This window comes from Geotrypetes seraphini, chromosome 2, assembly GCF_902459505.1.
Source record: "Geotrypetes seraphini chromosome 2, aGeoSer1.1, whole genome shotgun sequence".
NCBI lineage: Eukaryota > Metazoa > Chordata > Amphibia > Gymnophiona > Dermophiidae > Geotrypetes > Geotrypetes seraphini.
The window spans coordinates 64,476,727-64,503,908 of NC_047085.1; the positions used below are offsets into that span (position 1 = coordinate 64,476,727).

At 41.7% G+C, this 27,182-nt stretch overlaps 1 protein-coding gene across 8 annotated transcripts in view; it reads left to right on the forward strand.

The window, feature by feature from the left end:
- The window catches only part of UBR5 (ubiquitin protein ligase E3 component n-recognin 5), a 1,080,924-nt gene that overhangs the window by 492,508 nt on the left and 561,234 nt on the right, over positions 1-27,182 (forward strand). For all 8 annotated transcript variants that reach the window (XM_033933084.1, XM_033933089.1, XM_033933086.1 and 5 more), the window contains 2 exons: positions 24,174-24,317; positions 25,198-25,309. In XM_033933084.1, the coding sequence (XP_033788975.1) occupies positions 24,174-24,317; positions 25,198-25,309 (256 nt within the window). The remainder of the gene's footprint in view (positions 1-24,173; positions 24,318-25,197; positions 25,310-27,182) is intronic.

A 27,182-nucleotide genomic window follows, 5' to 3' on the forward strand; every position in this document is an offset into this window, starting at 1 on the left:
GGTGGTGTAGTGTTGAAGGATATGCAAGACTACAGGGTGGACGTGATCATTTGGAAAATTTGAGGCTGGTATTAAAGCTTCTTAAGTGACGTCATTCGTAGCATGTGCCTGTTTCTCTAGCTTATGCACCCTGGAGATTGAGGCAGTGGACCCTCCTACTCATCTTCTGATGGCCAGGACAGATTATATGTCGGATGCTTTGTATGATGTCCTGAGAGTTCTGGCTAAAGTGTCAGTGTACTCCATCTCTGCCCTCTGGATGTTATGGGTTCATCAATGGGCTGGTGATTCCACCTCTAAGTCTACTCTGACTAGATTGCCTTTTAAGGGGCAGTTATTTTTTGGCAAAGGCCTGGATGACCTCATGGATTTGGTGATGCACCATCACCCAAAGCTCTGCCTGATAGCCGACCTTTACAAACCCCTACTCCTTAACAACCTGAATCTACACCCCTGATGGATGATCTCAAAGACACCACCTAATTGCACCAAATGGAATCTCACTAAAACCGCAAATAAAACCAGAATTACCACCACATTCTCCAACAATAAAGATGCTCCTACCTGCTAAGAAAAGCTATTTTTCCTCCATGTTATATCTACACTGAAAATGCTGCAATTTAATCCACCCTATGTCCTCTAAGTTTGTATTTTTAAGTCTGTATGTTATGTCTACACTGTAAATGCTGTAATCTAAACTCCCTTTGTCTATACTGTAAATGCTGTAAAGTATGTATTTCTAAACAAAGTTTGTTCTACCCATACTATGAATGTACTCTTATAACCCGTTATGGGCTCCTTTGGGAGGATGGGCTAAATAAATGACTAAATAAATATATAAATAAATAAAATAGACCTGCCATGGTTGCTGGTAATTCTAATTTTCATGGCTCCCAGCGTTCCAGACCATTTGCGATTGCAGAGATATTCCCAGGGTTGCTGACGCAGCTACACTAGCTACCGACACACCTAGCCTTCCTCCTCCTGATCTGCACCTACGGCCAGAAATGCTCAATAATGCCAGGCAGACGAATGCGCCGCAGTGCATAGTGATTGGACGTGTCCAGGGACCAATACCTTAAGCCACACAGACCTTGACCGAGTGAAAGCGAGGTATGGGAAGCTGGAAAGAACTGCAATAAAGATCAAAGATAGTGCAAAACACCTGTGTACCACAAAGGAAATCTTTTATTTCACACCAGACTTGGTGCATGTATAACGTGACTATTAATTTTTTTCATCAAAATGGGACATCTATTAATATTGCTTGACCTCTGACGGATTGGTTCATGACCTCTCCATCTGGTCGCATGGACAAGGCATTCCGGGTGAAAGCCACCGTTCAGAGTTTGCTGTGTATTTAAGCCATAGAGACGGTGCCGTCCAAGCTCTTGGGCTTAGGCAGATATTCCATATATTTTATCGTGACAAAGAAAGGCTCAGAAGATTGGAGGCCATTCCTTGATCTTTTGCATGTGAATGCGACTCTCAAAATTCCATGATTTCGAATGGAGAACGTGCATTCTGGCCTTTCTGGATTTCACGGAAGTGTATTTGCATATTCCCATTTTTTCAGCCCACCAAAAGATTTTGCGGTTTCATGTTCTGGAATAGCATTACAAGTTCTTGGCCCTGCCCTTTGTGCTGGCCACAGCACCCCAGACTCTCACCAGGCTTACCTTAGAAAGATGTTCTCCAGGTTCACCCTTACTTGGACAACTGGTTGATCAGAGTGCCCTCTTTAGAAGAGGGGCGCTGCATGGTGGAATGTGTGCTCCTGGTGCTGGAGGATTTGGGCTGGATTGTCAACTTCAGGAAGAGTCATCTGATACCCACTCAATCACTGAAATATCTGGGTGTTCTCTTCGACATGACGACAGACAGTGACAGTCTTTCGGAGACCCACAGACAGATGCTGTGTACCCAGATTTCTGCCCTGCTTCAGCTGCCGGCTCCTTTGGTATGGGATTATCTTCAGGTTTTGGGATCCATGGTGGCAATGCTGGATGTCATCCCTTGTGTGAGGGCGCACATATGTTCTCTTCAGCATGCATTACTCTCTCGCTGGACTCCACACAGGGATGCCTTGCAAGCATGTCTGCCTTGGACTCTGGAAGCCTGAACATGCATGGACTGGTAGCTTCTCCTGAATTCACTTCGCAAGGGCATACCACTATGAATTTCCTCCTGGTTCATGATGATGACAGATGCCAGCCTTCAGGGCTGGGGAGCACAGTGCAATCGTCCTGTTCAGGGTTGTTAGATGCTCTCTCAGCGGAAGTGGTCCATCAAACGTTTGGAGTTCTGGGCTATTCGACTAGCCTTGACATGATTGCAGAAGACCCTTGAGCAGGGGTGTCAAACTCAGCCCCGTTGGACAAATTTGGCCCACAAGGTAATTAAATTTGACCCGTGAGAAAATTCCCTGTTCCTTCCCTCCTGCCATCTTATTGTTCACCTTATCCTGGCTTCCCGATCTCACCTTCAAAACAGCCTGCAGAGGATCACTGGTCTGACATCTCTCTTCTCTCCTTTCCTTTGTGCGGTCTGGCATCTCTCTCCTCTCCTTTGTGCACTCTGGCATCTCTCTCCTGTTCTCCTTCCCTTCCATGCCGTGGTCTGGCATCTCTCTCCCTCCATCGTTCCCTTCCATTCCGGTGTCTGGTATCTCTCCCTCCATCCTTCCATCACCCTTCTCCGGAATCTGACATGTCTCTCTTATTTGAGTCATCTCTCCTCCCTCCCAGTGTAATATTTCTCCCTCCCTCCTCTCCACCACTACCATGCCCAACAAGTATCCCTCTTCCCCATGTATACCATCTCTCTTTCCCTCCCACGCCACACACCTATGTCCAAGAATTTTCTTCTCTTTCATCACTCATAGGCAGCATCTCTCTTTCCCTCCCTTCCTAACCACCAGCCCATGCAGTCTCTGTCCTTCCCAACCCCCTCCCAGTCCATGCAGCATCTGTCCTCCTTGCTTTCCCAACCCCCCTATAGCCCATGCAGCATGTCTTTCCCTCATTCCCAACCCCAGCCCTCCCCTCTCAGCTGGATCATACGGTACGACAGTCTTTTCCAGTGCAATAGGTGAGACATTCTAGACCACATGTGTCAAACACAAGGCCTGCCTGGCCATTTTATGTGGCCCATGGTGACTGTATGCCTGACGATACACTCTCCAGGTCCCTCCTTGAGTCCTGACTCCCCCCACCTACCACTTCTCTGCCGCTGAAATTTAAAATCTTCATGAAACTGACGCGAAGCCAGCTTCCCACCATTGGCCTGCCCCGGAGGTGTTCTTTCTGCAGCACTTCCTATTCTTGCGTAAGCAGGATGCTGCAGAAAGAACACTTTCAGGGCAGGCTGACGACGGGAGGTTGACTTCATTTTAGCTGCCTAAAGATGTTAAATTTCAGTGGCAGAGAAGTGGTAGGTGGGGGGAGTCAGGACTCAAGGAGGGACCTGGAGAGTGTATCGTCAGGCATACAGTCACCAAGGGCCACATAAAATGGCCAGGCAGGCCTTGTGTTTGACACATGTAGTCTAGAATGTCTCATCTATTGCACTGGAAAAGAAGATTACCCTGGTAAGCTTTTTTTCCTGTAGATAGGTAATAATAACAATAATAACAGTTTATATCGCAGGACCGTGAAGTTCTATGCGGTTTGCAATGAATTAGAAAGATTCTATGAATTAGAATGAATTACAATGAATTAGAAAGATTCTACAAATTGAATGGAACATTCATAGTTAGAGATTAGTGGTGAGTCATTCTAGACTCCTGCCCTGTCTTTCCTGCACCTGCTTTCAGTTTTCAGTCTATTTATGCATCTCCAAGCTGATTCTTGGATGCCTATTGGCCCTTGAGGGCTGGGAAGAATTTGTATTTATATTAATTTATTGAGGAGTAGTTCTGAGCTTCTTTTAAGCCTTTGTTGGCAGTTAATGGTACTGTTTAGTTATGTTTGAGCAGAACAATTTGTTTAAGCATGTTCCTAAAGGTGCCTCTACTTCACGTGGATTGGGTGGCTCTCTGTGCTTGGGTACTAACTGTAGAGGGTGCTAAAATGTTCAGTGAAGTAGTCCAGAGGCAGAGTGAAAAATCCGGAGTGGATTCCTTCTGCAGCCATGCGGCTAAAGGAAAATAACCCTAGTGCCTAGAATGTCTCACCTATCTACTGGAAAAGAGCTTACCAGGGTAAATACCTAATCTCCTTTTGCCATTCCTAGAACTGTTATTAGGCTTTATAACCAATTGAGGGGATGGTACATGCTGTGAAAATTGTTGTATTCTGATTTCTTAAAGAGCTACTATGTTTCAGTGCCTTTGAATGTTTTTTATTTGAGCTTGCTTTACCACCTTTTCTGAAAATTCAGGTCAAAGCGGTGTACAATACTAATAAAAAAATAAGAAAAGAAGTATAAAACAGAGCTCCATTATCATTGTTAGAACAGACTGATCGCAAGCCAAGAACAATCACTCTGCTGACTGACCTTTTCAGTGAGTTTCTAGAGTCAGGACTGGAGAGGGGTGGATGTGGTCTCTCTCCACAAAAGTGGAAGTAAGGAAGAAGTATAGAATTACAGGCCAGTAAGTCTGACTTCTATGGTGAGCTAATTAATGGAACTACTTTTAAAACAGGGAATGGTGAAGTTTCTGGAATCCTGTTGATTACAGGACTAAAGGCAGCATGGATTCACTAGAAGTAGATCTTGTCAGAGAAATCTACTCAATTTCTTTAACTGGGGGACCACAGAATTCGATAGAGGAGTACGCTAAATGTGGTGTATTTAGATTTTAGCAAAGTCTTTGACAGTGTTCCACACAGGCGTCTAATATATAAACTGAGTGCCCTCAGGTTGGGTCCCAAAGGAAGAAGTAGGATCCTTGTTTGTCAGACGTTCATAAGCCAGGGACTGCTTGTATACATATTCAGGTTTTCCAGTCGCTTGTACATCTTTTGGCGCAAGCCCCATACCAATTTCGTTGGTTTTCTGTGGACCGCTTCAAGTCTTTTTACATCCTTAGCCTGATACAGCCTCCAAAACTGAACACAGTTCTCCAGGTTGGGCCTCTCTAATGACCTGTACAGGGGCATCAACACCTAATCTAATCTAATCTTCTATTTCTGCATTGCAAATACCTAGGCAGACTCAAGGCGACTTACAAAGAGAAGAGAGAAGAATAGAGAGGAAAGGGGAGGAGAAAAAGGGGAAATATTTGAAAAGTGGGAGATCTGAGAAGTTCAAGTGTCAAAGAGATTGGTTTTCATTTTTTTCCGGAATGCGGTGTTGTTGGGTTCTGTTCTGGTCGTTTCAGTGAGGTCATTCCAGGTTTTCACTCCTAGGAAGGTAAGCATGGAGTGAAAGATTTGCTTGCATTAGAGATTCTTTGTTGAGGGAAGGTTTAGTAGTATCCTGTTAAAGGTTGTATGGGAGGTAAACCACACCTTTGAGAAGAGTTAGATGAGTGGAGCTGCTGAATTTCCATGAATTATTTGGTATAAGATGCATGAAGTTGTAAATTTTATTCGTGATGGGATGGGTAACCAGTGTAGTTGCCTGATGAAGGCTGATATCGAGTCGTATTTTTTCAGGTTGAAAATTAGTCTTACATCTGTGTTTTGTATGATTTGCATTTTATGGATCAGTGCGCTGTTGATTCCCAAGTAGGCGGAGTTACAGAAGTCCAGGATCATCGATAGCAAAATCGGAGCAAAGTGATGTTGATGAAAGTATGGTCTGATGAATCTTAGTTGCTTCATGGCGAAGAGGGACTTTTTCCGAATATTAGAGATTTCAGCTTCCATGGTTAGCGTGGAATCAAGAATGCAACCTAGCATTTTGGAGGTTTTATCAACAGTGAGGGTGTGGCCCGAAAGGAGAGTGATGCTTGTCGGTGCTGTCTGTTGGTCTGTGTGGAAGAATAAGATTTTGGATTTGGTTTGGTTTAGTTTTAGCTTGTTGATTGTTGCCCAATTTTGGATTGTTTCAATGTTGATTGAGACTTTGTTGGTGACATCCGATTGGTTGTTGGTTATGGGGATGAGGAGCAGAATGTCATCTGCATAGGACATTATGCTTTCATCATCAAATTTGATGTTTCCGAGGGAGCTCATGAAGAGATTAAACAGGATGGGGGAAAGTGGAGAGCCTTAAGGCACCCCACAGAAGGCTTTCCAGGGGCTCGAGATCTCTTCATTCTTTTTGACAATATATTCTCTGTTCTGTAAGAAGTCAGAGAACCATTTTAGCACTGTACCAGTTATACCAATTTCTGACAGTTTTGTTAGTAGAAGGTGATGATCCATGGAGTCAAAGGCAGCTGAAATATCAAATTGCAGGAATATTGCCTGATGTCCCATACTGAGTAGTTGTTTGTTTTTTGTGATTAGAGTGAGGATGAGAAGTTCAGTGCTGTGTTGTTGACGGAATCCGAATTGGGACGGGTGGAGACATGAATGTTGCTCGATGTAGGTTGCAAGTTGTTTACTTACATGGGTCTCAATGATTTTTGTTAGAATAGGTATGCCAGCGATGGGTCTGTAGTTGGATGTCATGGAGAGATCTGCCTTTGGATTTTTTTTGGTATGGGAGTAAGAGCAATTTTTCCCATTGTTTCTGGTAATTGGCCTTGATTTAGGGAGGTATTGAAGAAGGTTGGTGATCCAGATGATAATTTATTCAGGTACAGTTGCAAGGAGGTAGGTGGGGCAGTTGTCTAGGGGACTGCAACGTGCTGACAGTTTGGATAATAGTTTTGTTGTATCTGTGATGGACAAGCTGGAGAAAGAAGTCCAGATTTGGTCTGCTTTAATAGGCTCTGTGGAATGCCTCGGCGTGTCGGGTGAATGATGTTTCGTGATAATCGCTTTGGCTATATCGGATGGACTGTCTTGATTTTATTTAGAATGAAGTCTGCCAGTTCTTGTGCAGTGATTTTGTTGGGGTGACCTGTGGAGTCTTGGTTTGGTGGGGTAATGAGTTGTCGCACCAGGAGGAATTAATTTTTTGTGTTTAATGTTTTAGTACCTAGTTTGAAGGCGTAATAGTTTTGGTACCTAGTTTGGAGGCATAATAAGTTGATTTTGTAATTATTTATTGCTTTGCGCCAAAGTATTCTGTGATCTTGTGTTCCGCTTTTTCTCCATTTCCTTTCCAGTCGTCTGCTGGTTATGCCTCTTTCTATACAGTCCAGCATCCTTCTAGCTTCAGCCACCGCTTGGTCACATTGTTTTGTTGCCTTCAGATCCTCAGTCACTATCACCCCAAAGTTCCTCTTCCCATCCGTGCCTAGCAGCCTCTCACCACATATGGTATCCTTGGATTTCTACTCCCCAAGTGCATTAATCTGTACTTTTTCTCATTGAATTTTAGTTTGCCAAACATCAGACCACTCCTTTTCCACTCTGTTATAAATCTTAGTATCATCCACAAAAAGGCAAAAACCTTACCTTCTAACTCTTCAGCAATGTCAGTCACAAATATGTTGAACAGAATCAGACCCAATATTGATCTTTGTGGCACTCCACTACTCACTTTTCCTTCCTTCATTGAAATTTCATTAACCACCAAGTGCTATTGTGTAATAACTTGTTGAATTATATTATTTTGTGCACTTGTTGTCAAATTTGAAAATTAATAAAGAATTATTAAAAAAATAAATTCCATTAACCACCACCCTCTGGCTTCTGTCCGTCAACCAGTTTCTAATCCATTTCACCATTTTGATTCCTAAATTCTGCCAATCAAGTTTATTCAGGAGCCTCCTATGAGGAACCATGTCAAAGGCTTTGCTGAAATCTAAGTAAATCTAGTTCTCTGGTTGCCCAGTCAAAGGATCCAATCAGGTTTGTTTGGCATGCTTTACCTTTAGTAAAGCCATTGGCTTCCAGGAAATTCACTATCCTTTCCTTTAGCAACACTTCCATTATTTTTTCAACAACCAAAATTAGGCTTCCTGGGCTGTAGTTTCCTGTTTCATCTTTGTAACCACTTTTGTGAAGAGGGACCACATCCACTCTTTTCTAATCCTGTGGAACCTTTCCCATCTCTCAGGAGTTATTGAACAAATCTTTTGGAAAACATAAGAACTGACATACTGGGACAGACAGAAGGTCCATCAAGCCCAGTATCCTATTTCCAACAGTGGCCAACCCAGGTCCAAAGTACCTAGCTAGATCCTAAGTAGTAAAGCAGATTTTATGCTGCTTATCCTAGAAATAAACAGTGGAGTAGCAACCTTGCATGCTACCGATCCAGGGCAAACTGGGGCTTCCCCCATGTCTTTCTCAATAACAAACTATGGCCTTTTCCTTCAGGAAATTTGAGAGTCACTAAATTATGATAATAACATTTGTAGAGCTTTAATGTACTATTAAGGTGATTTATTTGGATGCTGTCTTCCAAGAACATTTTAAAAATACCTATTTAGTTATATGGCCTAATGAGTTGTTTGTATTGAATACTGTACAGCAATGTTACTAATTAGCTTAGGAGGGGAGGGGCCAAACTGTAGATTCAAGCAATACAAAATGGACTATGCAGTTCCATTGACTCAAATATTATCAATGGGTACTTTTTACACACATGGTTCTTAAATACCCATTTTCCCAGGTAAAGGTCTTTTGGAAATTGCCTTCATTATGTATATGTGTACACAAACTAAAGTTCGTTTTTAAAGACGTAGAGGGGCATAATCAAAAACAATGTCTAAGTCCAATTTTGGCCTAAGGCCCTAGGCGCACAAAGTAGGCAGCAGGGAAATGTTCATTCTCAAAGAAAACATCCAAAAAATGGGTTTGGGGGTTTTTTCCCCCCGAGAATGGCCTACCTCAGGGGTAGTTAACTCCAGTCCTCGAGAGCCGTATTCCAGTCGGGTTTTCAGGATTTCCCCAATGAATATGCATGAGATCTATGTGCATGCACTGCTTTCAATGCATATTCATTGGGGAAATCCTGAAAACCCGATTGGAATACGGCTCTCGAGGACCAGAGTTCCCTACCCCTGGCCTACCTGTACATTCAGGAGTTTAATTGCCCAGAGCAGCACTACGTCTACCTTTATACCCTCAAAAAAAAAATTCACCCAAGTCCCAAACGCCCAAAATAAGACCTTTTAGGTGTGGGAGGGACCAGTCCTTCGCTTAAAAGCATGAATCTCTTATTGGTGTCCGTCATAAGCACCGGTTAGAGAATCGTGGAACTGTCACCCCCTCTCCCGCAAGAATCGCAGCTGGAGGGATGCCCAGTACTTTCTTCCAAAACTGCTGCGACTCCCCCCCCAAAAAAAAAAAATAAAAAAGTTTCCCGGCAGGAGAGATGCCCAATCTCTCCTGCCGCATTCCTCTGAACCCTCCCCCAATGATCAGTGGCAGGAGGGATGCCCAATCCCTCCTGCCAACACCCTGTGAATCCTCTCTCCCCTCCCGGCCAATGTTCCCCGCCCAATCCCTCCTGTTGACACCCCCTACGCTCCTCGAAAGCTTGTCCCCACCTGGACCCCTGCACTCGTGTCAACTGGTCCAATTTCGTGGAAGGGTCCCACGTAACATCTTCTGCGGATACATAAAAGTGGCCCAAATAGAGGGCCCCTAACTCTGGACCTAGTTGAGATCATGCCTCAAAACTCTGGATACCTCCTGAAAATAGACCATAATGCTGTGTAGATTGAGTGCTATTGGATTGGGTAGAAAGGTGTTAAATTGATTTTCAGTGTTTTTTAAGGACAAGAATGTATTGTGTTAAAGGAATTCATGTAAATTCAGAGCATTGGAGTTCAAATTGTGGTGTTCCTCAAGGGTCACCTGTATCGCCTTTGCTTTTTAATTTGTATATGAGCTCTTTGAGTGAATGGTTGACAAATTTAGGTATTTTTATTTTATCTTATACTGATATTTTTATCTTAAGTTCAGCATTGGATAATCAAGAGGAGGCTTTGAGATTTGTTCAAAAGATATTTATATTAGTGGATAAATGGGCAGCCAATAATTTTTTACAGCTGAATAAACAAAAAATTAAATTAGTTTGTTTTGGTAATCCAAGTGGATTTATTGGTCAGAAAATAGTACCGAGTACTGGAAAAATCCTAACAATAGAAGAAAAATCTAGGGTTTTCAGATTTATTTTGGATTGTGGTTTGACATTTGAGAATCAAATAAATGAATTGGTAAAGAGAGTCTTTTTTTCATTGCATCAGTTTCAGGCAATATTTTCTGTTTTATTTCAAAGGGGAGTCAGGTCGGTTTGAGAAGCAGGCCAGAGAAGTTGCTTGCATTGACAAAGATTTAAAGAGATAACTGCACGTCAGGCACCACTCCCAAATCACCGAGGCTACAGGAATGGAGGCTACAGGAACCCAGGGGAGCTACCCAGTTTTCTGCATCGAGTGCCATATGTATGACTACCTCTCCTCCGGGAGGCAGGTATACATTTGCAATCGATGTCAGGAACTGGATAGCCTGAAGAAGGAGGTCGGGAGACTGCAGGTTCGAGTACAAGAACTGGAGGGACTGTGCACCCTGGAAGAACAGTGTTGGACAACCGTGGACACCGACAGAGAGAGCCACATCGCAGAACAAGTTAGGGAGCTCGAGAAATTCATTGAGGAGGCCTGCAAGATGGTAGAGGCACAGGACCACCAACACACCAGGAGGGAACCGACAGTTGGACGACAGGAATCACCAGACACCAGGGAACTAGGACCTTGCGGAGGACCTGGGCAGGCAGAGGAGGAGGAGATCCATCAGAGCCAGGAGAAAGGACTAGCGAACTGCGCAGATGACACAGACCTGAGACCAGGGGCGGAGACACAGCAGAGCTCAGAGGACGGACAAACGGACTACACATATGACACAGATCTGAGACCAGAGAGACAGTTGAAGAAGGGGAGATCGGCTATCGTGGTCGGGGACTCAATCCTGAGAGGAGTAGACAGTCATATAGCCGGAGGTAGAGAGGACAGACTGGTAACATGTCTCCCGGGGGCAAGAACAAAAGACATCATCAACAATATCGAGAGGATCCTGGAGGGAGCCGAGACGGAGGAGACAGCAGTAGTGATCCACATCGGAACCAACGACATCAGCAGGAGAAACTTCAACAGGACTACACTAACTGACCAGTTCAGGACCCTGGGGAGAAAACTGAGACTAAGGACAAGGAAGATAGCCTTCTCAGAGATCCTGCCAGTACCGAGAGCGGACACAAAGAGACAGAGCGAACTACAATCAATTAACTTTTGGCTGAGGAGATGGTGCGAGGAGGAGGGCTTCCACTTTGTTAGGAACTGGACTACCTTCTTGGGAAAGAACAAGCTCTACAGAAGAGATGGACTGCACCTTAGCACAGCTGGGACGAGGATGCTGGCACGCAACGTCCAGAACGTCATAGACTTGGCTTTAAACTGAGAAGAAGGGGAAAGCCGATAGTCGACCTGACCTCGACACATCGGACATCAGTACCTGGCAAAGGTACTGAACTGGGACAGTGTAAAAGAGGACTCGGGTCTGAGGGTGTATGGGTTGAAAAAGGACCTAAAGACGCATTGCAGGGATCGAGGGCACAAATGGACCAGGTAAGCGGCACCAACACAGAACAACAGGAAACAGAGGGGCAAAGTCATTGTGAAAAAGAGCCCAGGACTGAGTGGGAATTAGGAGAGCAGGAGGCGCAGGGGAAACAGGCAGAGGACGTCACACACACACAACAGGAGGAGGACGAAGCTCAGGGGCTGGCAAACCATGAGGGAAACTGCAGGAATACCAAAGCACAAGGGAAACAAAGAGAGGGGACAAAAAACTGGGTCTTAAACTGCCTATACACAAATGCTAGGAGCCTGAGGGCCAAAATGGGAGAACTGGAAATCACAGCCAGCAATAAGGACCTAGACATAATTGGAGTCACAGAAACGTGGTGGACTGAGGACAATCAATGGGATGTGGCCATACCAGGGTACAAACTATACAGGAGAGACAGGACACATAAAAAGGGTGGAGGAATAGCGCTGTACATAAAAGACTCCATACCATCAGCCAGGACGGAAACAACAGTATGGGCGGATGGCCTGGAATCACTATGGGTTAAGCTACAGGGAGGAGCAGGAGCAGACATTAAACTGGGTCTGTACTACCGCCCACCTGGACAACTGGAAGAAATCGACCAGGAGATGGAGGCTGAACTGAAGCAGGTATGCAGAAGCGGAAATGTGGTGGTGATGGGGGACTTCAACCATCCTGGGATAGACTGGAGTATTGGGCACTCAAACTGCGCAAGAGAGACAAAATTCATAGAAGTCACAAGGGACTGTTTCATGGAGCAGCTGGTCACGGAACCAACAAGGGGCGATGCCACTCTTGACCTAATCTTCAACGGATTAGGGGGGACAGCAAAGGAGGTGGCGGTATTACCCCCACTAGGTAACAGCGATCACATCATGATCCAGTGCAGGCTTGAAATTGGATCATCAAAGGGGAAAAGAACCACAACGACGGCACTCAACTTCAAAAAAGGAAATTATGATGCCATGAGAAAAATGGTGGGAAAGAAGCTCAAAGGCAACATAGGGAAGACGGAATCCGTAGAAAAAGCCTGGACCTTATTCAAGGAGACTGTGCACGAAGCACAAAGCATATGCATCCCCAAGTTCAGAAAAGGGTGCAAAAAAAATAGAACAAAAAACCCAGTGTGGATAACAAGTGCAGTGAAGAAGGCGATAAGCGACAAGAAAGCATCGTTCAGAAAATGGAAAAAAGACCAAACAGAGGAGAACCAAAAAGGGCACAAAGAACGCCAGAAAGAGTGTCACCGAGTGGTTAGAAAAGCAAAAAGAGAATACGAAGAGAGACTGGCAAAGGAAGCAACAAACTTCAAGTCGTTCTTCAGATACGTCAAGGGGAAGCAACCGGCGAGAGAAGAAGTGGGACCATTGGACGATGGAGACAGAAAGGGAGTTGTAAAAGAAGAGAAAGAGATAGCTGACAGGTTAAATGAGTTCTTCACGTCAGTCTTCACGATGGAGAATATAACCACCATTCCGGAACCCGAGGAGATCGTAATAGGAGACCAAGACGATAAGCTGGTTGATTTAGAGGTAAGCCAAGAGGATGTACTCAAGCAGATTGACAGACTAAAGAGCGACAAATCGCCGGGTCCGGATGGCATTCACCCAAGGGTACTCAAGGAACTAAAAGACGTAATAGCGGAGCCACTTCATAGAAACATAGAAACATAGAAAAAGACGGCAGATAAGGGCCGCGGCCCATCTAGTCTGCCCACCCCAATGACCCTCCCCTATTTATCTCTGTGCAGAGATCCCATGTGACGATCCCATTTCTTCTTAAAATCAGGCACGCTGCTCGCCTCGATCACCTGAAGTGGAAGTCCATTCCAGCGATCAACCACTCTTTCGGTGAAAAAATATTTCCTGGTGTCACCGTGCAATTTCCCGCCCCTGATTTTCCATGTATGTCCTCTTGTCGCCGTCGGACCTTTGAAAAAGAAGATATCTTCTTCTACCTCGATACGGCCCGTGAGGTATTTGAACGTCTCGATCATGTCTCCCCTCTCTCTGCGTTCCTCGAGTGAGTATAGCCGTAATTTATCCAGCCGTTCCTCGTACGGGAGATCCTTGAGTCCCGAGACCATCCGGGTGGCCATTCGCTGGACCGACTCAAGCCTCAGTGCATCCTTGCGGTAGTGAGGCCTCCAGAATTGTACACAGTATTCCAGATGAGGCCTCACCATGGATCTATACAATGGCATAATGACTTCAGGCTTGCGGCTGACGAAACTCCTACGTATACATCCCATGATCTGCCTAGCCTTAGATGAAGCCCACTCCACTTGATTGGCAGCCTTCATGTCTTCACTGATGATTACCCCCAAGTCCCGTTCTGCAACAGTCCTTGCTAGGATCTCACCATTTAGGGTGTAAGTCTTGCATGGATTTTGACTGCCAAGGTGCATGACTTTGCATTTCTTGGCATTGAAGCTCAGTTGCCAGGTCCTAGACCATTGCTCCAGTAGGAGTAGGTCGTGTTTCATATTGTCCGTTGTGCTCTTGCTTGTTATGTTACACAGTTTGGCGTCATTGGCGAATAACGTTATTTTGCCGCGAAGCCCCTCAGTCAAGTCTCTTATAAAGATATTGAAAAGGATTGGGCCCAAGACCGAGCCCTGCGGCACTCCGCTGATCACTGCCGTCGTTACAGAGGGGGTGCCATTTACCACAACCCTCTGAAGCCTACCACCAAGCCAGTCCCCAACCCATTTAGTCAAAGTGTCACCTAATCCTATTGAACTCATTTTGCACAATAACCTGCGGTGGGGGACACTATCAAATGCTTTGCTGAAGTCCAAGTATACAATGTCCAAGGACTCTCCAACATCGAGCTTCCCCGTCACCCAGTCAAAGAAGCTGATCAAGTTGGATTGGCAGGATTTCCCCTTGGTAAATCCATGCTGACGGGGATCCCGCAGATTCTCCTCGTCCAGGATCATATCTAATTGATGTTTGATTAGAGTTTCCACTTCGACAGATATGCAACCTAACCTTAAAAACCGGAGAGATCCCGGAGGATTGGAAAATAGCAAATGTCACGCCCATCTTCAAGAAGGGCGCAAGGGGGGACCCGGGAAACTACAGGCCGGTGAGCCTGACCTCAGTCCCGGGAAAGATGATGGAGGCACTGATTAAAGACAGCATCTGTGAGCACATCGAAAAAAATGGGCAGCTAAAACCGAGTCAACATGGCTTCTGTAAGGGTAGGTCATGCCTCACAAACTTATTGTACTTCTTTGAGGGAGTGAACAGCCAGGTGGATAAAGGGGAATCTATAGACATCATTTACCTTGACTTCCAAAAAGCCTTCGACAAGGTGCCACACGAGAGACTGCTTAAAAAGATATGGAACCACGGGGTACAAGGGGAGGTCCACCGATGGATCAAAAACTGGCTGGCAAACAGGAAGCAGAGGGTTGGCGTAAAGGGCCACTAAGACTGGAAAGGGGTCACGAGCGGAGTTCCGCAGGGGTCGGTGCTGGGACCGCTCTTGTTCAATATCTACATAAATGACCTAGAGGCGGGAACTAAGTGTGAAGTCATTAAATTTGCAGATGACACCAAACTATACAGCAGGGCTCAAACCAAGGAAGACTGCGAGGATCTCCAAAAGGATCTAACGCAGCTGGAAAAGTGGGCCGAAAAGTGGCAGATGAGCTTCAACGTGGGGAAATGCAAGGTCATGCACGTGGGGAAAAAGAACCCGATGTTCACATACAAAATGGGGGGAACACCACTAGGGGTTAGTAACCTGGAGAGAGACCTGGGAGTGATGGTAGACGCAACACTGAAGGCATCGGCGCAATGCGCCACAGCCTCTAGGAAAGCAAACAGAATGCTGGGTATCATTAAGAAGGGTATTACGACCAGGACGAAGGAAGTCATCATGCCGCTGTATCGTGCAATGGTACGGCCGCATCTGGAGTACTGTGTCCAGTACTGGTCGCCGTACCTCAAGAAAGACATGGCGGTACTTGAGGGAGTACAAAGAAGAGCAACCAAACTGATAAAGGGAATGGAAAATCTCCCATATACCGACAGATTGAAGCAGTTGGGACTTTTCTCCCTAGAAAAGCGAAGACTTAGAGGAGACATGATAGAAACCTTCAAGATCCTGAAGGGCATAGAAAAAGTAGACAGGGACAGATTTTTCAAATTAAGGGGCACCACAAGCACAAGGGGGCATTGGGAGAAATTGAAAGGGGACAGGTTTAGAACAAACGCTAGGAAGTTCTTTTTCACTCAGAGGGTGGTGGACACATGGAACGCGCTTCCAGAGGCTGTTGTAGACAAGAAAACATTAAATGGTTTCAAAGAAGGTTTGGATAGATTCCTAGAAGAAAAAGGGATTGGGGGGTATAGATAGGTATAGACCATTGCTCAGGCAATGGGCCTGATGGGCCGCCGCAGGAGCGGACTGCTGAGCAGGATGGACCTATGGTCTGCCTCAGCGGAGGCAACTTCTTATGTTCTTATTTTTACAGAGTTTTCAAACAATGGCTTGAGCTATTGTACTGCTTCAGTTGGATTACTATAATTCTCTATATTGTGGGGTTATGTTGAATTTTAAAAAATAGGCTGCAATTGTTTCAAAATAAGGCTGTGCATTTGATTTTTAGAGCAAAAAAAATGACTTGTTACTCCCTCTTCTTTTTTTTTTTTTTAATCTTTATTCATTTTCAATTCTTCAACAAGTATACAATGTTATAATGAAAATATACAGAATCACTTGTACATCCTAACCAATATTCTTTAAGTATTATAAAAATCCCTCCCCCTCCCATCCCTCCCCACATCAACAATGAATTCCCGCAAAACATCTACTATACCCCTTATTTATTATAATGTTTCAAATACATAAAGGTGTCTAATCATTTGAATATACAATCAATGGCCCCCAAATCTTTTTAAAATTAGCATAATTTCCATTTTGTAAAGCAATGACTCTTTCCATCTTATATATATGACATACAGAATTCCACCAAAAGGTATAATTGAGTCTTGTATAATCTTTCCAGTTCCTAGTAATATGCTGAATGGCAACTCCTGTCAAAATTAGTAATAATTTATTATTGGACATTGAAATTTGCCTTTTAAACCTCATTGAAGTTCCAAATAAAATTGTATCATACGACAAGGCAACAAAATTTTCTAATAGCGAATTAATTTGGGGCCAAATTGATTTCCAAAAGGAATTAATGCAAGGACAGAAAAATATTAAATGATCTAAAGTCCCTGCATCCTTATTACAATGCCAACATCTATTAGACTTGGAACTATCTAATTTTTGTAAACGAACTGGGGTCCAAAAAGCTCTGTGTAACAAAAAAAAAACAACAAAAACATGTTTGTCTCATAGATGCCGACATTGTAGATTTTATTCTCCAAGACCAAATTCGTGGCCACTGAGATGCAGAAATTTGATGCTTGATCTCAATGCTCCAAATATCCCTCAAACCAGTTTTCTGTTTTTTATTCAAATATTCATATAGTAATTTATACCACTGTGCGACTTGGTGACCCAAGAAATCCGCCTGAAAGCATAGGAATTCTAAACTATACTGATTATTAAGATTCTTCCTTTCAGGGAACCCCTCCTGAATAGCCTGCTTCAGCTGCAACCATTTAAAATTTTGTGTCTTATTTAAACCATATTTATGTTGCAACTGTGAAAAACTAAGCAGTGAACCATTTGATATAATATCATTCAAAGTTCGAATACCTCCAATTATCCATTGCTTCCAGACGATTTGAAATCTGCCAATTTTAATCTTGGAGTTTACCCAAATGGATTGATGTAACGATTTAGAAATTGGAATAGGTGACAAATTACTAACATAACGTAAAGTTTTCCAGGTATCAATCAAAATCCTATTCTCTTTATATTTCCTAGGTATCTTTATACTAAGCAAATTAACCAGATGTAAAGGAAACAGGAGTCGCCATTCTAAATATAACCAATCTGGGACATTCTCCATGAGCTCTGGGAGGACCCAATACATACCCTGACGTAGAATATAGGCTTGATGATACCTATAAAAATTTGGAAAATTTACCCCTCCCTCCATAATTGATTTCTGTAGATATAAAGCAATTCTTGGTCTTTTACCCAACCAAACAAATTTCATAAGAATACCATTTAACTTTTTATAAAAGGACCCCTGAAAAAAAACTGATATCATACTCATTTGATAGCAAACCACAGGCAGTATCATCATTTTAATAGTTTGAGCTCTCCCCCACCATGATAAATGCAACGGATTCCACTTCTCACACATTTCTGTTACTTTTTTTAACAAAAGTCTTTCATTCTCCTTCACCGTATCTTCAATATTGTTTTTAATAATGATGCCTAAATATTTTACACCATCATCTTTCCAGACAAAAGTAAATGAATCGAATAAGCCTTTGGCACAGTGAACATTAAGCGGGAGGACTTCAGACTTACTCCAATTAATCTTATATCCTGAAAACTTTCCAAATTTCTCTATCAATTCAAGTAAGCATGGAATGGTGGACTCTGGATTCCTCAAATAAAGCAGTATATCATCTGCATAAGCAGAAAGTTTATATTCCCAATTCGAATAAGGAATACCCTGTATCCCCTTTGCTTGATTAATAGCAATTAACAAGGGTTCTAAAACAACATCAAAGAGCAATGGAGACAAGGGACAACCCTGTCTAACCCCCCTTCGCAAGTTAAACCGATCCGATAAACTATTGTTAATGTATAATCTTGCACCAGGAGAGCTATACAGCGTCTGGATCATTTGAATGAAACCAGAACCCACCTCAAACCATTCCAACGCTTGATACATAAAATTCCATTCTACCCTATCAAAGGCCTTTTCCGCATCTAAAGAAACCAAGAAATCCGGATCATTCACTTTTTTTGTTAAATTTAAAGTATGAAAAGCCAGTCTAGTATTATGAGAAGAATGTCTCCTTGCAACAAATCCTGTTTGGTGAGTATCAATAATAAATTGGAGAGCTTTTGCCAATCTTAAAGCCAATAATTTGGCAATAATTTTCCCAACCACATTTATTAATGAAATCGGCCTGTAGTTTGAAACCAAAGTGGGATCTCTGTTTGGTTTTGGCAAAACAATAACCATGGAATCTGCCATAGTACCTGAAATACAACCTTTAGTCAGTTGATATTGATATAAATTTAACAAATATGGTAAAAGAGTAATTTGAAATGACTTATAGAATTCTAGAGTATATCCATCACCACCTTGAGCGGATCCAGCTCTAAGAGATTTCAATGCTATTTCTAATTCTTTTAGAGATATAGGTTCTTCTAAACTTCCTTTTATATGCTCAGGAATTTTTGGTCCATTAATTAAATTTAAAAATTCTAAACCATCTTGTTCTTTGTTTCTATAAGTCTCAGAAGAATATAGGTCCTTATAGAAAGTAAGAAACTGTTGTAAAATATGCTCATTTTTAGTATGTATTTCACCTTTATCTTTTATTACAATAATTTTTGTTTTCCTTTTTTTTTTTGCTTTAAGATAGTTTGCTAATAATTTCCCTGCCTTATTTGAATTTCCATAATACTGAGCTTGCTGATAAAACAAATCATTTCTTACAAACTTTGAAGATAATTCATTATACTTGGCTTTAGCTTTTAATAAAATTTGTAATGTACTTTGTTCCCATCTGCTAATTAATTTATTTTCCAAAATCTTAATTTCTTTTTCCAAATTATAAAATTGTTTTTTAAGTTGTTTTCTAATATAAGCCGAATATGAAATAATATGTCCTCTCATGGTTGCTTTAAAAGCATCCCACAACACTTCAATATTAATATCATCAGAGGTGTTAATTTGAAAAAATTCAATTATTTTTAATTTGAAATCTTCAAGGAATTTTGAATCTGCAATCAAAATATTATCAAACCTCCAAATCGGCTTAGCATCAACTTGCTCGTCCACTTGTAATTCAATCCAAACACCACCATGATCAGATAAAATGATAGGATCTATGATGGCTTTTATTACTTTCTGAGCTATTTTATTTGAAACAAAAATATAATCAATCCTTGAAAAAGAATTATGAACCTGTGAACAAAAGGAAAATTCCCGATCACCAAAATGAAGAATACGCCATATATCTATCAAATCACAAGATTGAACCAAATTATCTAAACCTAATGATTTCATAATCCTACTTGGATTCTTATCCACTATTGGATCCATTACAGCATTGAAATCTCCAGCACCACTAAATTAGAGGCAGCCAGTGGGAGTAATAATTGTTGTAAAGTCTTAAAAAACTCAATTTGATTCGTATTTGGAGCGTAAACATTGAACAAATCAAGGGTATTATTTCCCATGCACATTTTGATATGTACCCACCTTCCTAAGGGGTCTGAAGCAACCATTTGGAAATTCGCTGAACACTTTCTACTAACAAGATAGCAACCCCCGCTTTTTTCCCAACTGCTGGAGCAAAAAAACTTTTAGAGATCCAACCCCCTTCCAGCTTCCTAGATTCAATAATTGACAGATGCGTCTCTTGAATGAAATAAATATCAGCATTTTGCTTTTTAAGGAAATCTAACATTTTCTTCTTTTTAATCATGTGATTAAGGCCATTGACATTTAATGAAAAAAGCTTAATCATCATCTAAAATATGGAAATACCTATAATAGTATGCATGCGTAATCAACTTGAAATGACTAGACACCAGCACCTTCATGAAAACGAATAATAAATAAATTAAATAACAAACCCCTTTATTCCCTAAAATCATCTTTATCAATAATATAAAATAATTCCCCCTCCCTAACCGCCTAGAACTCGCTGGGTATGGCGGTATATAAGAATAAAGTTATTATTATTATTATTAACCCACCCGAACCCTCCTTATAAATGGTTAAACTTGTAACACACATAGGATATGTAACCCATTCACTCCTCCCAGGCAACGTAAACTCCAATTCATTTTCTTATAAAAATGATAACATAAATCAATTCATTAATGCCATAAATATTCATACAACAATTCATTTGTTTCATAAAATAAATAATCATATCAATCAAATTCATGTTGACTATATAGATCAATTATAATACATCACAGAGACTTATTAATACCCCAAATACTAGCATTAGAACTCATTTGATCCCCTTTAACTATATTCCTCTTTAAAACAAAAATTTTAAATATCTTCATAATATGAATTCTATATCTTGTTTAAAAGCTTTTTTTTTTTAAACAAATATACACCACCCTAACACATTTTTAAATATATCATTAAAATCCCCTCATCCAATTCATTAAAATGTAGACATTAAACACATATTTTATATCCATCCTCATATTCAAATACTTATCATACTTGAGCATAGCACATACAATATTATAGTTGGAAAATCAAATAAGTAATTTATAACTTCCATATTCCAAAATCAGCTAATGAAAGCAGCAATTAATCCTAGAATTATAACTAATACGGAATAATCGCTGATACCTTCCTAAATCAATCACAACTGACACATCACACATACAGAACAATTAATATCAAAACAAATAAATTCCATGTGTCTAGATTATCCTAAAGGAAATAAATTAGTTCAAAAACACATTTAACTGTATTTCTTTGTAATCTTGTGACACCAATTGATAAAACCTAAACATGACTGATAGACAATACATTAAAACCAAATAACATACAACATTCAAGACATCACCAACACCATAAAACATTTCACATACACAAAGGAAAGAACAAAGAAAAATAATAAATAGATATAATCAAATCCTATAACATCTTTGAAATAAAGTAAACTCCATTGGACATCATAAGAACACTATCATGGTGCAGCATATTCCTGTTCATCCTCTTCTTTTGAAATACCTTCAAATAGACATTGGCTCTGAAGTAGCCAAAAAATCTCTCTGTTTTTCAGGATAATCAAAATAAAGAGATTTATTCCCACTGGATACTCTCATCTTTGCAGGATAGTATAATCCATACTTATATCCTTTTTCTTTCAATTGAGGACGAAGCTGAAGGAACTGCTGTCTTACAGCCACAGTGCTCTTTGCAAAATCCGGCAGGAACAATAATTTGGAGCCTTTATAATTTAAGTTTTTATCTGCCTTAAAGGCTTGTTGAAATCTCAATAGCTTGAAAATAAAAGGTCTGGGCTTAGAGTTGTTAGTAGATCTTTGAAAAGGAATCCTATGTGCTCTTTCAATCTCTAGGGGGTACTTAGAATTCAATTGCAATAATTTTGGCAGCAAATTTTCCAGAAACTGAATTGGATTCCCCCCCTCCAAATTTTCTGCTAGCCCAATTATTTTTACATTCTTCCTCCTCCCGCGATTTTCATAGTCCACTAGCTGCTTTTGTAAATCTTTAATAACTCTGTTGTCATCTTTAGATTGTGCTGCAGTTATTTCTAACTGCTCCACTCTGTGTTCTAAAACTGCCATTCTCTGGTTAGCAATCTCCATCTGTTTATTTGTATTTAAAACTTCTTCCTTTACCTCTTGAATACTTTCAGCGTTCTTTTGAATCTGCTGTGATATTTTTTTAAGCTCAGCCATAATTTCTTTTTTTTCAATCTCCTCCTCCTCCGGAAGTGGTGTTTTTGAGGGTGTCACATGATCATGTTTCACTAGCTTCGCCATGCCGGCTGTCACAAAAACCGCGTCAATTTTCCCTTGCCGCGTACTGGCCATCTTCACACAGCCTGCGAACCACCCAAAACCACAATTATGGCGAAAATGGTATTTATAATCTTAAAACTGCTGCCTGGAAAAACAGAGCAACTTGATCACACCTCCATGTTTAGCGCGCTCCAAGTCACGCCCCCTGTTACTCCCTCTTCTGAATCAATTGCATTGGTTGAGATTTATTTATTCATTTACTCATTCAGTTTTCTATATCATTCTCCCAGGTGAACTCGGAATGGTTTACATGAGTTTATTCAGGTACTCAAGCATTTTTCCCTCTCTGTCCCGGCGGGCTCACAATCTATCTAATGTACCTGGGGCAATGAGGGGATTAAAAGTGACTTGCCCAGGGTCACAAGGAGCAGCGTGTGTCTGAACCCACAACCCCAGGGTGCTGAGGCTGTAGCTTTAACTACTGCGCCACACGGCAATACTTATATATAAATTGTTGCAGGGAATGGGACCAGAAGGTTTAATAAAGTATATAACTTTCCCAATAAATAGAACTACCTCCTGGTATAAACAGTCATTGAGTCCTGGCTATTCTATAAGTTCATATGGTTGTTTGAAATCTTTTATGAACAAATCTTTTGAGTTTATGGGAACAAAGGTTTGGAATGAGTTTCAATTGTACTAAGAAAAATTTCTTCTTCTTATATCTTTAGAAAATTGTTTAAAAAACTTTTTATTTTTAATGATTGTTAAATGAATAATTTTGTTTGGACACAATATTTTTTAAAATTGTTGCTTTCCACCTAGAATCTATTATGAGAATAGTGCAGAATATAAATAAATAAGAATACAATACAATAAAATGGTTCAGTGGGAAGCTCTGAACCACTCGAAAAGGGCGAACAGAATGCTAGGAATGATAAAGAAGGGGATCACGAACAGATCAGAGAAGGTTATCATGCCGCTGTACCGAGCCATGGTGCGCCCTCACCAGCACTGGTCGCTGTACATGAAGAAGGACATGGTACTACTCAAAAGGGTCCAGAGAAGAGCGACTAAGATGGTTAAGGGGTTAGAAGAGCTGCCGTACAGCGAAAGATTAGAGAAACTAGGCCTCTTTTCCCTCGAACAGATGAGACTGAGAGGGGACATGATCAAAACATTCAAGGTACTGAAGGGGATAGACTTAGTAGATATGGACAGGTTGTTCACCCTCTCCAAGGTAGGGAGAACAAGAGGGCACTCTCTAAAGTTGAAAGGGGATAGATTCCGTAGAAATGTAAGGAAGTTCTTCTTCACCCAGAGAGTGGTAGAAAACTGGGACGCTCTTCTGGTATCTTTTATAGGGGAAAACACCCTCCAGGGATTAAAGACAAAGTTAGACAAGTTCCTGCTGAACAAGAACGTATGCTGGTAGGGCTAGTATCAGGGTGCTGGTCTTTGACCAGAGGGCCACCGCATGAGCAGACTGCTGGGCATGATGGACCACTAGTCTGACCCAGCAGCGGCAATTCTTATGTTCTTATGTATAAAACATAAATGTAAATAAAAATGTCAAATGGAAAACACCTGCTTTGCAGTTTACTACAAGGGAGACAATTATTAATGCTCATTTTTAAAAAGTGATTCAATTTTGCTAACTTTTCTTTACATTCATTGGTATGAAAGAATCACACTAAGGAATCTTTGTAGGTAAATATAGCTGTAGAACCTCAGTTTATCTTTTTGAGTTAGAATAACCTTTAAAACAAGCCAGATATGAGTGTGAGTAGTATTTTCCCTTTCAAACAGTTTGAAATGGAAAAGTATGGCTCTTAGACATGGAATATGCTGATGGTCATATTCCGCTACTAAAGAGGTCATTTAAGAACTGCTTCTTTCATCCTACCTTTGCAAAGAAATTCTGTAAAATGCTGGATCTTTTTGTGCATGTTTTCTGATACATGACATAACCTTGCTTTATAGGTACTAAAAGTCGATGGTGCATATGTTGCTGTGAAGTTTCCAGGAACATCCAGTAATGCAAATAGTCAGAGTAATGCTGGCTCTGATCCAGATCCATCTTCTCTTCTTCAGGACTGTAGGCTGTTAAGAATTGATGAACTCCAGGTATTTCTTCTTATCTGTGTTTTAAACTAATAGCACTATGTCTAATGTTATTGTAAGGTGATCTTTGACTCCTCTCTCTCCTTCTCTGCTCAGATCCAACAGACCGCCAAATCCTGTTGCTTCCTCTTCTATAACATTACCAAAATCCGTCCTTTTCTCTCTGAATATATGACCAAAACCCTTGTCCATGCTCTCATCACCTCGTGCTTAGACTACTGCAACGTATTTCTCTCAGGCCTCCCACGCACCTATCTCTAACCTCTTCAGTCCGTTCAAAATGCTGCTGCTCGATTCATATTCTGTGAGAGCCGCTATTCTCACATTACCCCTCCCCTCAAGTCGCTTCATTGGCTCCCCGTCCATTTCCGAATACAGTTTAAACTCCTCTTGCTGACCTATAAGTGCATTCGCTCTGAAGCCCCCCCCGATATCTCTCCTCGCTCATCTCCCCCTATGCTCCCCCCCTGTAATCACCGCTCGTCAGACAAGCCCCTCTTATCTGTACCTTTCTCTTCTTCTGCAAACTCCAGACTCTGTCCCTTCTTTCTTGCGGAGCCTTATGCCTGGAACAGGTTGCCTGAATCAATATGTTGTAATCCATCCCTGGCGCAGTGTTCAAATCCAAGCTAAAGGCCCACTTTTTTGAAACTGCTTTCAACTCTTAACTCCCCCTCACTGCTGTCAGATACGTATACCCACTATAATCTCCCCAACCCTGAAATGTCCTGTCTAAATTAGATTGTAAGCTCTTCTGAGCAGGGACTGTCTATTGTATGTTAAAATGTACAGCGCTTTCAGTGCTATAGAAATAATAAATAGTAAATAGTAGTAGTAGTAAGGTGCATCTTTTATCAGTAACTCACTTTGTTTTTTTTCTCAGGTAGTAAAATCAGGTGGAACACCCAAAGTACCAGACTGTTTTCAAAGGACTCCTAAAAAGTTGTGTATTCCTGAAAAGACAGAGATTCTAGCTGTGAATGTAGATTCCAAAGGTAAGTTTCAAGTTTATCAAGTTTATTTAAAATTCTTATACCGCTTAATCAGACTTCTAGATGGTGTGCAATAATAATAAAAACATACATTGACTATAATACAAACTTAAAATTACTAGACATCTTTAGGGGTAGTTAATACATCCAAGGACACTTTAACCAGGGACAAACAGGAACAGGAGGTAAAAAGGTAAGAACTACAATATTCTAGAGCAGGGGTGCCCACACTGTTGGGGCTTGCGAGCTACTTTTAAAATAACCAAGTCAAAATGATCTACCAACAATAAAATTTAAAAAAACACAAAGCACACTGTACACAGAGAAAATGTTAATTATCCTCTATAACCCTAAGTGTCCATGCACACTTACAACTCCGTGATCCTTGACTGCGTGATTTGTGACTGTGGCCATGTTTGATTTGTGGCGTGCACATCGTGCGTCGACTTGTGGTGTGTGTGGCGGTGAAAGCAACGGCAGAAGGGTGTCCGAGGTGCTGCGAAGCGTCCTGGCTGCTACTGCTGCACAGGGAAGTGGAGGGAGAGACGGAAAAGGGGCTGCTTTGGGGGGAGGGGTATGCTGAGGGGAATGCAGCAATCTTGGTTTGCTCAAGGTGCCAGAGAGAGATAGGCAGGGGGCCAGGGAGAGAGACAGAAAGAAAGACAGACAGCAGCCAAGGAGAGAGAGAGAAAGGCAGACAGACAGCGGCTAAGGAGACAGAGAGACAGAAAGAAAGACAGATGGACACATCTATTCTAGCTCCCGTTAATGTAACGGGCTTAAAGACTAGTAATTCATATTCCAGGGTTTTTTCAAAGAAGTCAAGGCAGATGACTTTATGCCTCAGTAACAACTACAGAAAAATAGACAAACTATACCCCCTCCCTTTTTACTAAACTGCGATTGCATTTTTTAGCACAGGAAGCTGCACTGAATGTCCAGCACTACTCTCAACGCTCATAGGCTCCCTACGCTAAAAACCGCTATTGCAGTTTAGTAAAAGGAGGCCATAGTGCAAAATATAGACAGCAGATATAAATTCTCAAAGCGAACACATTTTGATCACTAAATTAAAAATAAAATTATTTTTCCTATCTTTGTTGTCTGGTGATTTCATGAGTCTCTGGTTGCACTTTCTTCTGACTGTGCATCCAATATTTTTTCCCTTCTTTCAGCCTCCTGTATGCTTCCTTTCCTCCAGACCTCATTTCCTCCCCTAAATTTTTCTTTCTCCCTGCCCCATTCTTTCTTTCTGTCTCCCTGCCCCCCTTTCTTTCTCTTTGCCTTTCTCTCTCTATGCCCCCTTTCTTTCTTTCTGCCTCCCTGTCCCCCCCTTTCTTTGTTTCCCTTTCTTTCTGTCTTTCTGTCTGTCTTTCTCTCTCCATGCCCCTTTCTTTCTTTCTGTCTGTCTCCTGTCCCCCCTTTCTTTCTGTTTCCCTTCTTTGTCTCCCTGCCCCCCTTTCTTTGTCTGTTTTTCTCTCTCCATGCCCCCTTTCTTTCTTTCTGTCTGTCTTTCTTTCTGTCTTTCTTTCTGTCTCCCTACCCCCCTTTCTGTCTTTCTGTCTCCATGCCCCCTTTCTTTCTATCTCCCTGTCCTTGCTTTCTTTCTTTGTTTCCTTCTTTCTTTCTGTCTTTCTGTCTCCCTACCCCCCTTTCTTTCTGTCTGTCTCCTTGTCCCCGCTTTATTTCTTTGTTTCCCTTCTTTCTTTCTGTTTACTTTCTTTCTGTCTCACTGCCCCCTTTCTTTCTTTCTGTCTCCCTACCCCCCTTTCTTTCTGCCTCTTTCTCTCTCCATGCCCCTTTAATTTTTTTGTCTCCCTGTCCCCCTTTCTTTATTTCTGTTTCCCTGCTTTCTGTCTTGTCTTTCTGTCCCCCT